We start from the raw sequence: 12983 nt of genomic DNA on the forward strand, positions 1-12983 counted from the left end.
AGAAAATGTGCTGTCAACAATTTCTTATTATGGAATGTTGTAATATTCTTTGTTCGCCCAGGTAAGTAATAGTGTTCTCTATATATATATATTCATTATGTTTTCCTGCAGTCATAAAACATTACAGAAAAGTTGAAACGTCACACAAATACACAGACATTAAACACAACAAGAGGGCATTCACTACATGTATTTCTTTTTTAAATACCAGTAGGCAAAGTAGCCCATCCCTCCCAGCGAGCCCATGAGAAAAGAGGCCCCGAAGAAGGACGGCGGCTTCTTTTTTACCATCCGGAAGGCGTTGGGTAGGACTGCAGACAGAAGGGTCGTGTGGATGTCGCCCAGGACCTTGCGGAAAGCGTAGCGTTTTTGCACACGCACAAAAAAGGACTGCAGGTTGGCTCGGCTGCCGTCCTCCCAGTATTTCTTAGAAAGTCCCAAGAACTTGAGCCTGTGCAATAAGGCTCCGAGGCAGACGTCAGCTAGTGTGAATTCAGGTGCACATAGCCACAACTCACACTTTTGACCTGCAAGGAAATGAAAGAAATGCATATCTAAGCATTGTTGGAACATGTTTTGGTGCCATTATGATGGAAGATAAGGATGTTTTTTTTCTTTTTGGGACATACGTACCTTGATACTCTAGTTTTCTTTTCTCCAGTTCAGCCTCCACTTGATCTAGAACCATGGCTAACTCCCCCAGAATTTTCTTCAGGTAGTTCACATTATCGTGGTCCAAGATTTTTGCCTGACAATCGTTTACAAAAAGGATGACAAATATAAATATGTAAACTTAGATCCAGCACGCATAGTTGAGAATTCTATCATGAAGTAGAATTATTGTGATGAATATGGATTGTACTTTATAGAGTGACAGCTGAATTGTTTTCATTAATAAAATGTTCAACACAAGATATATATGCACCCCAGTACTAAAGTGATGAAGTCCCCATGTTAATAAAAACAATTTGTAATAACCATAGCCACAAAACCAGCCGTATGAAGCTCTATTTGCTGTGTGTTTGACCCAATCAACATATTCGACAACAATGCGGAGCTCTTCCATGTCTGGCCATTATGTCATCCCTTCATTAGTATATCTTATTAGCTATTTGTGTAAAATTGTCAAGTAGGTTTCTTTAGGTCAGAATGACCTTTGACCACCACATTCTTATCAGGTCATTCTTAAGTCAAAGTAGACATCTGTGTCCAATTTGAAGAAATTCCCACCAGGAGTTCTTGAGGTTCACGAGAATCGGATGTCTGCAGACAGACGGACGGACAACCTGAAAACATGATGCTGTCACCATAACAACCGCACACACACACATAGTGGTAGTTAACAATATGTGTGTTCACAATTAACTTTCATTGTTGTTTTAAATTCACACCCCTATTATGCTTGTGGACTTTTTCCAGAAGCAAAGTCTGAAGAAAGTGTGAAACGAAGGGCTCAAACAGCTAGAGAGCATTCAAAGACGTTGCTGATTTCCCAGCGGGACAAACCTATCGTCAGTTTTGCAGGTATGCAGTGATATTGGACAAATGAATGCCAGTCTAGTGCCAGTATTGGAAGGCACTAGATGAAAAGCAAAGTGATCCCGAGGGGAACGTGAATGGAAGGGCTGATGCATTTTATAGTTGTTGAAATATTTCTGATCCAAAGTGATGGACCGACCGACCGAAAGCTCAGTCAGCACGCTGCTGTTCCTGGAGCTGAGATCCCGAGTGAGGCGAAGGAAAACGGGCTGGCGTGACACACACTCATCTCTGTCTCATTGATTCTAAACCTCACATTTTTATAACACTCCAAATCAGTACACCTGGATATTTTCTTCAGGGAATATGAACTGTTTTCAGGTCAAAGGTTCGTTGTTACAGGATTTTCCCTTTTTTTCAGCTCTTCAGTCGCATAATAAAAGGAAACTGCTAAACGGCTGTTAATTATGAAACTTTGTGAAATAAATGATCTGTTAAAAGTGTTAAACTCTAATAAACCCTTTCACAAAATATTAAACTATATATATTAGCCAGTCGAGCTGTTAAAATAATATATCCATTATATTTATACTATTATTCATGAGTCTGAAATATCAAATTGATTATATTTAATTGGTTTCGACTAAATCAATGAACCTAAATATTTAGTTTTAAGTTTTAAGTTTTTATAATAGTAATACAGGTATAATTTATTTTGTAACTTAAAAGAGGCTAAAACATTTTATTAATATGATATTTGTTTAGGGGTCCGTTTGTTAAGGGGTAAGAGGTTTAACCTCCTTAAAATTCCCACAATTTTCACCTAAATTGAAATATAAACACCAAAAGTATGGGATGGTTTTATATTATTTGCTTCATTTCGAGGAGTTGCTACCCCTCATTTTACATTGAATCACATTAAAACCTCAGTAATGTGCACAACATTTGAAAGTTAATGTAAAACATTATTCAGTTTAATAGAGGTTGTGCTTCCCTTATACACAACATTATAATATATAATGAAGACGAGTAATAAATGAATGCATATTAAATCACATGAATGAACACATACAACTCACCATGAGCTTCTTCTGCTTGGACAGGTACGGTTCTGTGAGCTGTGGCTCCTCGTGGTCCAACTTCATCAGCTCTGTCGCAGCGTTGGTCAGATGTCCTGAACACACACACACACACAGGACCCACAGTCTCTTGATCTATTGAAAAATATATCTTTTTTTTTTTTTTTAATCTGTAAAATCCACATTGCCTTTTAGAACATGTTGCTTAAGAGATAAATCTATATGTGCATTCACTCAGCCGGCAAATTAGTCTTACGTTGTAGATATTCTTCTGCGTATTCTTTGCACAGAACAGACATATGAGCTATGAGTGTGTTTAATCCTCCCAAGGAGTTATCTGACTGTCTGGAGAACTTACTCTGATCCGTGCTCCCTTCATGGTCCCTTGAGGGAGGGAGACACTTATGTTGTTATAGACCATAATAAAAAAAGATATTGGGTTATACATTGTTACGTATTTTGAAATGTTTATGATTCAGTCAGCAACATAATATTACAACTCTTTTAAATGTGACTCTGACAAGAGGGTTTTTAATACTGCAGTGAAAATGATTGAATGTAAAACAAACATAATTGGATAATCAAATCAAAAAAATCACTGATGCGTTCTATTAAATCCTCCATGAAGTTGATATATTAGAAACACAGACTTATCAGAATTTCACTGGACACTAAATTGTGCTGCAGAATATCATCGCCCAGCTCATTTGATTTGATTTACATGCCGAGGCCAATTACCTGACGTAAAGAGCACTAGAGAGCTTAATATCAGCTGATCGGATAGCTGTCCTGGCAACACGGCAATATCCTGCATTTAGGAAATCTTGGTATTGAGCAGCGTCAAATTGCACTGATGCTCCGAGCACATAAATGCTGCAAGGAAGATTCATAGCTTTGCATTCAAAAATGTGTTTGCTTTGCGAGACCAGCTCATTCAGCTTACCACCTCAAGCTTGTAAATGTTTAATATGGTGAGTTAAAAACAATTACATCTATTTGTATTATGTGTCAAAAACAAAAAAAGAAATAGCTTTTTATATTGTTGATCTACACAATCTAAACATTAATTCATAAGTAAAAGTAGTAATAAGTAATATGTAAGTAAAAATATAAACATTTTGGAATCAACATATACTATTATTATTAGATATATAAAAGTAATGGCCTATTTCAGAATATTTAAATGTAATGTTGCAGCTTGTAAACTGGTACACTGCCTTGGTTAATACGTTGTATTAATAATCTGAATCTTCTTATTAACTAGTAACTAATATTGTCAGATAATTTAGTTAAAAGTTGTGGCTTCCAAAATAGAAAAGTAGAAGTAAAACGTAGCATAAAGTGCTAAAACTGTTATTACTTTAGTAAATGTCCTTAGAAGAATGACTGCTATTTTGGGGGAAACAAAGAGAGCGGCCTACATGTAAAAAATAAAGGCCTAAACTGGTTTAAACCGCACAAAGCCCCATCAAGCTTTAAAATCTCCCCTGAGTGTGAGATTGGGTTTAAACCACAACATTGGTGCCTCATTGGACGAGCCCCACAGGAACCCCAGGGAGTCCCTGTGACGTCACCAAGACTATAAATATCAGCGTGTACCTTCACAATGCAAATTGAGACTCACGTTGCTAAAAGGAGGTGAAAACAATATCGGTACCAAAAAAAAAAAGAAGCTTGGTCGGTCCTAATCTCGCTGGACGTGCAACAGACTTGAAAACATCCATGTCTACACAATGCGGCGAGCGGGCTTCACTTACTTCGTATTTCTGCGGTGGCGTACTTGGGGATCATAGAGTCGGTGGTGAGCTCTGGATGGAGGATGCAGCCGTGAGTGTAAGCGTCCATAGGCAGACCGTCCAGTAGCTGACGGTACTGCTGCACACGTTCGTGGAGAGGCGAGTCTGCATCAGGAACCAGCTGAGCCACCGTTTCTGCAAAACAGCAATACAGAGGAATTATTTTATTGTAGCTCAGGACCGTGTCACGGCTCTCTGAAGATGACAATCACAGGCACAGAAAAACATGCGTTTAGATTCAACAAAATGTGCAAACAAAACAATAAAAGAATGAATCCTTTGGTATTATCTTTGGTATGTATTCATAAACTTCCCTGAACACTTGAGGTTTCTAAGCGACCGTCATTAAGCTTGCTTTTACATCCCTCCAACATAACAATTCTCCCTGCTCCCAGCATGGTAACTGGGGGACTCTCTGCATCACACTGGCGCTCATGTTTCACAATGGCTGACATTTAGACATTACGGAGGCAGTGGGAAAAAACATCTGGAGACTGAAAAGAGCTTCTGATAATCTATTTGGAGTGGAAGAGTAAACAGGTTTAACCTAAAAACACAGTTCAACCCAATGAGATTAAATTCAAGCACAATCCAGTTGAACAAAAACACAAAATAATAATAATAATAATAATAATAATAATAATACATTTTATTTGTATAGCCTCCTCTGGTTGCAACTGCTCAGAATAAATAAAAAGTCCTGAATATCAATACAATATATATATATTAGAGTTGATAATCAGTTAAGTTTTAGTTTTCATTTATGATGTGGAGTACTATTTCGCCTGTGACCACAGGTATGTAACATAATTTCTGGTTCTGGAACAGCTTTGTCAAATTTATATATTTAGGTTATGTTATATGACATAATAAACAGACATGAGAGTGATATCGATCTTCTCATCAAACTCTCTGCCATAAAACTACTTTTCACACTAGATTTTTGTACAGATCATTTCACAAATTGTTGAACTACTTACTACTTTAAAACATTATTGAGGGAACCAGCGTTTCTATTTTGCTGTCTCCATTCTTGTGCTGACTCCATGCAGCCAAACTCAGGGACGGCATAATGACAGTTGGCTGCTTGAGGATGACCGGGCCGCCGGAGACGCTTGGGGACGGGGTGGAGCGGCACCTGGCAGAACTCCAGAAAGCTGAGTCATCAGTCCCAGGACCTGCATGCTGACCTGGGCATGCCGTGCAGTGGTCCTCTAGGTAGTGCCCTCTGAGGCACATTTGAAATTTGTGATTTTGGGCTATGCAAAATAAACTGAATTGACTTGAATAGTCTGCTGCAGCATGAGCATCGGGAGAACAATGCGTCTCGGGGACAGGGATGCGCATTACAGAATATAATAAAAGCAACTGATTGTTTGATTGTCAGTCAACAAACAGTTTCACACAGTAAGAGCCCTCTGCTGCCTCTCAACAACACGGTAAAGTGGTCTGAGTCGGCACCACGTTGCTCTGTGCCGGTGTAAGAGTCTCTTTTCTGAGACATCTGCACTTTCCGGGCCAGCTGCAGCACACGTTACTCGCAGAGAAAAAGCACTTATTTAAGTCTTATCTAGCAGACTGACTTTTTAAACATGGTGTGCATTCATCAGATAAAACACCCCAGCTGAAATGTTACACTACACGTTATTGTTGCAGACTTCAAACTAACTTGTTCCTTGAGAAATGAATGCAATGACCTGCATGCAGCACACTATCAAACGGCTCAAATGAATGTGTCTGAAAGAGAAGAAGACATCGAACATCAGGGTCCGCTACTGCCTTCTATTCCTGAGCGAGCAGTGAACCAGATCTTCTGCATTACTTTCAAGCATCGCTGCGAAGAACGAGTGTGGCCACAAACTATGATAAGACAAGGGAGACAGTTACTGGCCAACATCCCTCAGGCTTTTACTGGTTCGAGGTTCCCCGGACAATTACATGACAGCATCATGTCTCAACTGACAGTTCTATAGGACACGCCACCCACAGAGAAACAGAGGAAACAGGATTCATTTGGTGTATGCATCATGAAGTTTGCTTACTCTCAGAACTGCATAGGCAGCGGATGAATCACTGACTCACAATGTACATTTCACATATTGACACATCTTTACTTCATTTATTTGTTGGGATCAACCTTTTAGTAATAATTTGATTTAATACAAATATTTTTGCCACATTGTGCTCCCGAGAGATCACTCCAGTTTCATCTGATCTAATCAGTGGAGTTCACATTGCTGCAGAGACATTGTTTCAACAGCTGACACAGTTTCACATCGCAGTACACATTGACAAACACTGTACAAGGACGACAGATGGCCACAAATTGATGTCTTCCAATTGTATTTGCTACTCAGGCTTCACAAACTGGGAGGACGCAGCCTGATATTCTCAGGGAACTGTCCTAGAAATCCTTCGCTCAAATGTGTGTCAACTGGTTTGTAGTAAATTAAATAATGGCACGTTTATTTCCCAAAAGAACCACTACAACTATAGTGAACTGGGTCAAACATTTGCTGTTTAGTGTCTTTAGGCTATCAGTAATGTTTGACAGGAGCAGGTGTTTCATTAATAGGTCCAAAAAAAGCTGTCCGTTTCCAGCTGACATGTTTTAAAACAGAAATCTTGTAAAAGGGGTTTTAAATAATTTAAGTCTACGTATATGATCTCATGCTGAAAGACGTGCATGTAAGCAAAAAAGCAGCATTCTAACCACTTGATGATGCATGTTGAAAATACAATGGAAAGGAATCCAAAATACAATTGAAAAAGATCCCATTCGCTTTTTGTCGAGGGAACCAGGGCGATGCTAACTTACAGGTTGGACTACAAAAATACATAATTCTTGCAGCACTCTGTGTAAACATCCCAGAGTCGCTAATGTTTAAAAAAAAATCAGAGATTTATTCCACTTAGTGGGGAAATTCCACTCAGTTGATGTGTTAGTCGTGAACGCAGCTTTTTCTTTTACGTAACCTGTAGCCCAACAAACTAATTTAAGTTGGCAAATGACATGCTCCTCGGCTTTATAAGAAACGCTCCGCTTCCACAGGTAAGATAGCGATTACAGTTCATGTTGCATACAAACACAGTTTAATCCATTCCTTACACTTTTTCTTTTGTGCGTTTGGTTTTGGAAAGACAAAAAAAAAGACTGTCCCGTCCAAACTCCTTGAATGCAGAGTATTGCTCTCACTTCAGCCCAACGCACACAACTGCAGCATGTAGAGAAAGCATCAGCTTGGCAGACCCGCCATGAGCCCCTTGGCTAGTTACTCAGTCTATGCTCTTAAGATTAATGTTTAAAGTGAAGAGATGGAAGAGAAACAGCATCGTTAGGTGAATGAACAATGCGCCATACCTCCCACAAAGCTTTTCTCCAGGTAATCTATAATCTGATTGTAGTCACTGATGATGGTGTCGCCGTGGAGCAAAACGGGCACCTCCTCCCCCAGGTTCAGCCTCATGAACCAGGGCTCCTTGTGCTCCTGCAGTGGCATGCTCACATCCCTCTCCTCGCAGACCAGACCCTTCTCATTAATGACGAGACGCACCTGCAATCACAAGCACATGCAGCCGATGAGCAGGAAAGATGAGACGGGGAAAGCATTCTGCCTCTTGACAAGAGGGAATAAAAGTTATCCTAACGCTCTAAACAAACGATATTGTATAATGAATCAATATACATGTGAATATCTGTATGAAGTGACATGCAGATGGTGACATTTTGACACTTTAAAGACGTAAAGACAGGATGAAAACATCTCTGGGTTTTTTGGTTGTTGAAAAGGAGTTATTGCAATAATACCAAAGCTAAGCAGGGTAAGTAATAGATGCAGCTGTTAGTTCATGACATGAAACAACTTATCATGTTTGTGTTGTTGTCTAATAAAAAAACCTTAACTCAATTGTTTGTGTGGTCTGGCAAAAATAATGAGATGTTTTACAGCGTGCCAACAGTTCAGCAAAAACCATCAGGGATGAAGAATAAGCCGAGGTCCATGGAGAGCTATTAGTGGGAATAAGATTAGAGAAAGGAGATGACACTTGGGCTATAAAGTGCTACATTTGCCTGCTTATAAGGAACAACCAAATGGGAGTGTTGCCAAACATGGCCAGACATGGTGTAATTAAATAACAGTGAACGATTTAGTAACACAAGCACAGTAATTACAGCCGGTAACTTCAGCTAGTTACATTATTACGGTTGTATATGATAATAAAACATATGATACATTTATAAATACATTCATTCAAATTAGTTGTGAAAACTTATGACAAAAAGCAGTGTCTAGTTCTTCTGTCATGGTTTCATTCAAAAGGATTTAGGGGGATTTATTGTTGTGTTTTCCCGTTACCAGGACGTAGGGATGGGTACGGAAACCCGGTGATAAACAGGCACGAGTGCTAAATTATTAAAGACCATAGTATAGAAAAGCTTCAACATTACTGTTGCTTTTTATCTGCACTTATTAATCCTTTAATTATCACTCTGCAGCGGGCATCTCTGTCGGGCTGAGCTCCTCAGCGGATCACTTGAGACGGCAAATACGCTAGGTTACTATAAGTACAAGAAAACATTGGCAAGTAAACAGGCAATACTTTATCAATACATCTGTTCAACAAACATGTACACAAACGCAATGTAACATGCTGCTTACACATTACACATCCGGATTAACAATAATGTAATACAACTATCTGCAGAAGGAGTACTCTTACTGCTAATACTTCTCTATTTGTCCTTGAGTAGGGATTTAAATGAAGGACCTTTACTTGCAATTGTTGTATTGATGCTTTAATTTGTTTTGAAATCTGAATACTTCTTCCACCTCTGGTTGTTAATGCAAACTCTTAGATGAGTGACCAGATACGTGCTGGCGTCCAGACACACTGGCCTCTACACAGAAGAGAAAACATGTGAGTGTTTAGGACTCACAGTTGGTGTATTGGAGGTGTACATCTCTAACCTGCATGCTCTTTGCAGTGCTCTATTGATTTGTGAAGCTGGCCTCTAAATGTGCTGTTATTCCAGGGTATCAAGCTCCACCTGTCTCTCATCTTTATCTCATCGGTTGTGTTCTCAAGACATCGCTCATGTGAGGTACATGAGTGTGTCCCACCTCTGGCCATGGGAGCACAGTTACAGTCATGGCAGTTAGTCATGAAGCATATGAAACACAGAAAATGATGAAGAAAGTGCTGTGCAGGAGAAATTCAATGGCTCAGCTTCCCTCCTCTCTTCGGGAACTCGCTGAGCTATACACAGTCTTCCCCCTGAAAATTTGATGAAAGTATTGTCTTCACAGGGTTGTTGATCTATTGGAGAAGTGACTCCTTTGTCATAGTCACTGCTCAGTGTCTCATTGCCAAAGTGTCTTTTTAGAAAAAAGAAAAAGTGTTTTCACAGAAGATTGACTAAATACAACATTACCTTTCAAGGTGCTGTGGAGGTACTTTGACCAATCACGTTGCAAGTATTTATGTCGCATTTAGGCCCAAAATATTCAGTTCAATTCTGGTGGAGTGCTTGGCCTCTTAATCTTATAAAAGCCATCCCAAAAATGGCATTTAAAGCAAGCATCTGCTTGCATAACAACAAATGTCACACGCCATTGTGCAAGTACATAAAATCCGGAATTCAGTGCTGAAATTCATGTGTGTTGTTCCTAGAAAATGCGCCGACATGAGACTGAGCATCAACTCGAGGTTGTTGGAGAGGAATATACATTAACACCATCCTTCAATCGAGAAAGAGTCATGATGCTGCATGCATTGAGCCACTTATACTGACAGGAATACTTCAGCAGTCCTATATTATGGTGTGTAATAAAAGTTTCAAGCACAAGCAAAGTGAAACTCACAAGGACTATTGACTATTCAGTTTATTCCCACATAGGTCAAAATGTAATCAAGCAGATCCTTACTTTTAAAAACCTGGAACCTAGAAAAATCAATTCATAAATAACCAAAATAGTTAATAAACTGACCAAGCGATTCATTGGCTAATCATTTCACTTCTAAAGCTTAAAGAGTGTAATTCATGTGTACAAATAAGGCACAGATAGAAGTCAATGATCAAGAGATGAAGCACCAATTGTCATTTCATAACAGTGGATGTGCATGTTTCTAAAGGTATTTAGTGGATGTGCATGCTTTTCCAGCTATTTAGTATTGCACTTGCATCAATTTGGTAAATTTACAAGGGACAGATTTTTAAAAAGAAAGCAGCAGAAGCCAAGATATGGATCAAGCTCAACTTCCAAAGTCCAAAGTAATGTTCTTCCACTGCTTTTATTGTTCAACCATCAGTCCAAAATAGCAAATCCTTGTATACAAGATATTGAAACCATTAAATATTTGGCTTTTTTGCATAAAAAATTAATGAAACAATTAACATAACAAAACAATTATCAGAATAGTTGCCAATTACGACAAAATTGTTTGCAGCTAAACAAATAAAACCAGAACAAAGGACCGAATGCTGTAGACGTTTTCAAACCGCAGAGATTACTGATAAAAAGTTGAGCGATAATACATGTTATGGATATGAACGTTACAAAGCTCCATTTACATAAATAACGGTGTTTGGTAGTCGCTGTAGTTTTTCCTGCACAGGCAAAGTAATATCACAAAGGTTTTAGTTTATATTAGCAACAGCTGTAGCAGATGCCGGTTTGTCTTAGAATATGAAAAACCTCCAAACCAGCGTATTATTTTTATAAAGACTGACAAACAAAATGCTAACTGAGAGACTTCACCAAGTTATAAGAGCTAATGCAACAGAGACTACACAAGACATGACATCAGGACTTCTGCTCTCTATCAGACCCAGTCTGGTAAATATTGTGTCCTTCAGACTCCACACCCCCAGTTTGAAAGAAATAACCCCAGTGATGTCACTGTGATGTCACCAGGAGGTATTTATTTTAGGGTTTCTCAAAGCTCCAGAAGACACTATACATGATTTTCACAGGCTGTGTGGTACTACCTTTGACTAGTGAACTGAACTGTATCTGTACAATTGATGGAGTGCCCCTTTAATGTACATGCTGCTTGTGAAGTAAAGCCCTGTGGATCATACTAAGAGTACAAAGCCAAGCTTTATACTAGTTATTTATGTGAATGAGTTGCTTTCAGAGCTTGATTTGATCAGTGCTCATTTAAAAGGAAAGGTGCAGGTTACTGTCTAGCATAACCAATGGTACACTTAAAGAACCCCTTAAAATAACAACATATGGTTTGGTAACGTGCAGAAGGGGGAAGATGGCCTTTGGTTTGTTTTGCACATCATTTCAATGAATTATTTAGGATATCGTGTGTCAGAGCACATATGGTTGTAGCAACATTTGCAGCCATAGGGAGACAGAATAGCTTCAACATGTCATTAAAAGGTGGGAAGCTCGTGAGATATATGGGGTGATTTATACAGTGCATGGTAAATAAACGGAATATTGTGCCACCAGTCCATCTTTATGTCGAGGAAATGAACACCATGCTGCAGCGCATTGCTAAACGTCTCAAACGGGAGATCTGCCCCGCTGCAGGATCATATTCATATTCCGGGGCAATACGTGCAAGAATAAACATGCACAGAAAAACATGTTTTGATCATAATAAACCAACAGAGCTCCATGCTGTAGCGCCATGCAAAGGGACGTGAAGCCACCTCGATGTTCCAGCTCTGCCCTTTTTTTTTTTTTTTTTTTTTTTTACCTTTTGGGAGGTGAAAGACTGCGTCCAGTGGTACAAAACGAGACTGTCTTTACTGAAGGGTTTGGGCTCTGCCGTCGGTTCTTCGCACTCCTCCCCGTCTGTGATTTTGCCGTCTTCGTCCATGGCTGAGATGGGCCACCAGCTACAGTTGGTGGGGGTAACATTGTTGGAAGACGCCATGACAGAGCGTTTTGTGCGTGTGGAGGAGAGGAGCGAGGAGGGAGAGAAGAGGAGCGAGAGAGCTAGAGAGAGAGAGAGAGATAGAGAGAGAGCGGTAGCGAGAGAGAGCGAGAGAGAGAGAGAGGGAGAGAGAGGGATAGAGAGGGAGAGGGAGAGAGAGAGAGGGAGAGAGAGAGAGCGAGAGAGAGAGAGAGATATTTCAGCAGCTCGTGCTCGGCAGCGGCATCAGCTCACGCGGCAGCAGCATCCGTCAGCTTCGGACAGCTCCGGTGCTGAATTCGGCTTCAACAACTGAAAAACAAATGCTGGTTTTGTTGTTATTAATCTCGCGAAATCCATATACAAGTAGCTACTTACTCGAGCATGCTGCTACACTTTCGGTTCAATCAATGTGTACCGGTGGGCTGTTACATCATCACGCGATGAGCCACGCACAAACATGCGCGGTGAAACACGCGGAGGAAGCGTTTTTTCACAGGAAGGTCAAGCGGCTCTGTGTAAGGACGTGAAGGCTGCAGGAGACTGTACGGGGCTGGAGTCAGGGCTGCATTGTTTTCATTATATACGCATAGTACTGGGCCAAAGAAAGGGGAAAGTAAATCACAGCATTTATTAGCAACATGTGCCTCTAATTTATTTGGCAAAACAGGAAACTACTTGTACTCAACACTTACATTGTTGTGCTTTATACTTCCGGTGGAAAGGTGTAGCATCCTTTTCACTCCACTCGGAG

At 39.9% G+C, this 12983-nt stretch overlaps 1 protein-coding gene across 4 annotated transcripts; it reads right to left on the minus strand.

Annotated features, from left to right (window-relative positions):
• Window positions 1–183: 183 nt before the first annotated feature.
• gdap1l1 (ganglioside induced differentiation associated protein 1-like 1) lies at window positions 184–12250 on the minus strand. 4 transcript variants are annotated; one of them, XM_034536536.1, is made up of 7 exons: window positions 12071–12250; window positions 11168–11176; window positions 7716–7908; window positions 4316–4489; window positions 2559–2653; window positions 634–748; window positions 184–527 (listed from the first exon to the last, which is right to left on the minus strand). In XM_034536536.1, exons 1-7 carry the CDS (start codon window positions 12248–12250, stop codon window positions 184–186), a joined length of 1110 nt encoding a protein of 369 aa, XP_034392427.1. The 4 variants fall into 4 exon arrangements, with proteins under 4 accessions (XP_034392427.1, XP_034392426.1, XP_034392428.1 ...); XM_034536535.1 differs by lacking the exon at window positions 11168–11176; XM_034536537.1 differs by lacking the exons at window positions 4316–4489; window positions 11168–11176.
• Window positions 12251–12983: the final 733 nt, after the last annotated feature.

Source organism: Cyclopterus lumpus, chromosome 7 (genome assembly GCF_009769545.1).
Source record: "Cyclopterus lumpus isolate fCycLum1 chromosome 7, fCycLum1.pri, whole genome shotgun sequence".
Classification (NCBI taxonomy): Eukaryota; Metazoa; Chordata; class Actinopteri; order Perciformes; family Cyclopteridae; genus Cyclopterus; species Cyclopterus lumpus.

Coding starts and splice junctions, on each gene's coding strand:
- gdap1l1 (XM_034536536.1), bottom strand. CDS start 12,250: ATGGCGTCTTCCAACAATGTTACCCCCACCAACTGTAGCTGGTGGCCC. Junction 2,654..4,315: donor CGCCACCGCAGAAATACGAA/GTAAGTGAAGCC, acceptor GTGTGTGTTCAG/GACATCTGACCAACGCTGCG. Junction 528..633: donor AAGAAAACTAGAGTATCAAG/GTACGTATGTCC, acceptor ATTTCCTTGCAG/GTCAAAAGTGTGAGTTGTGG.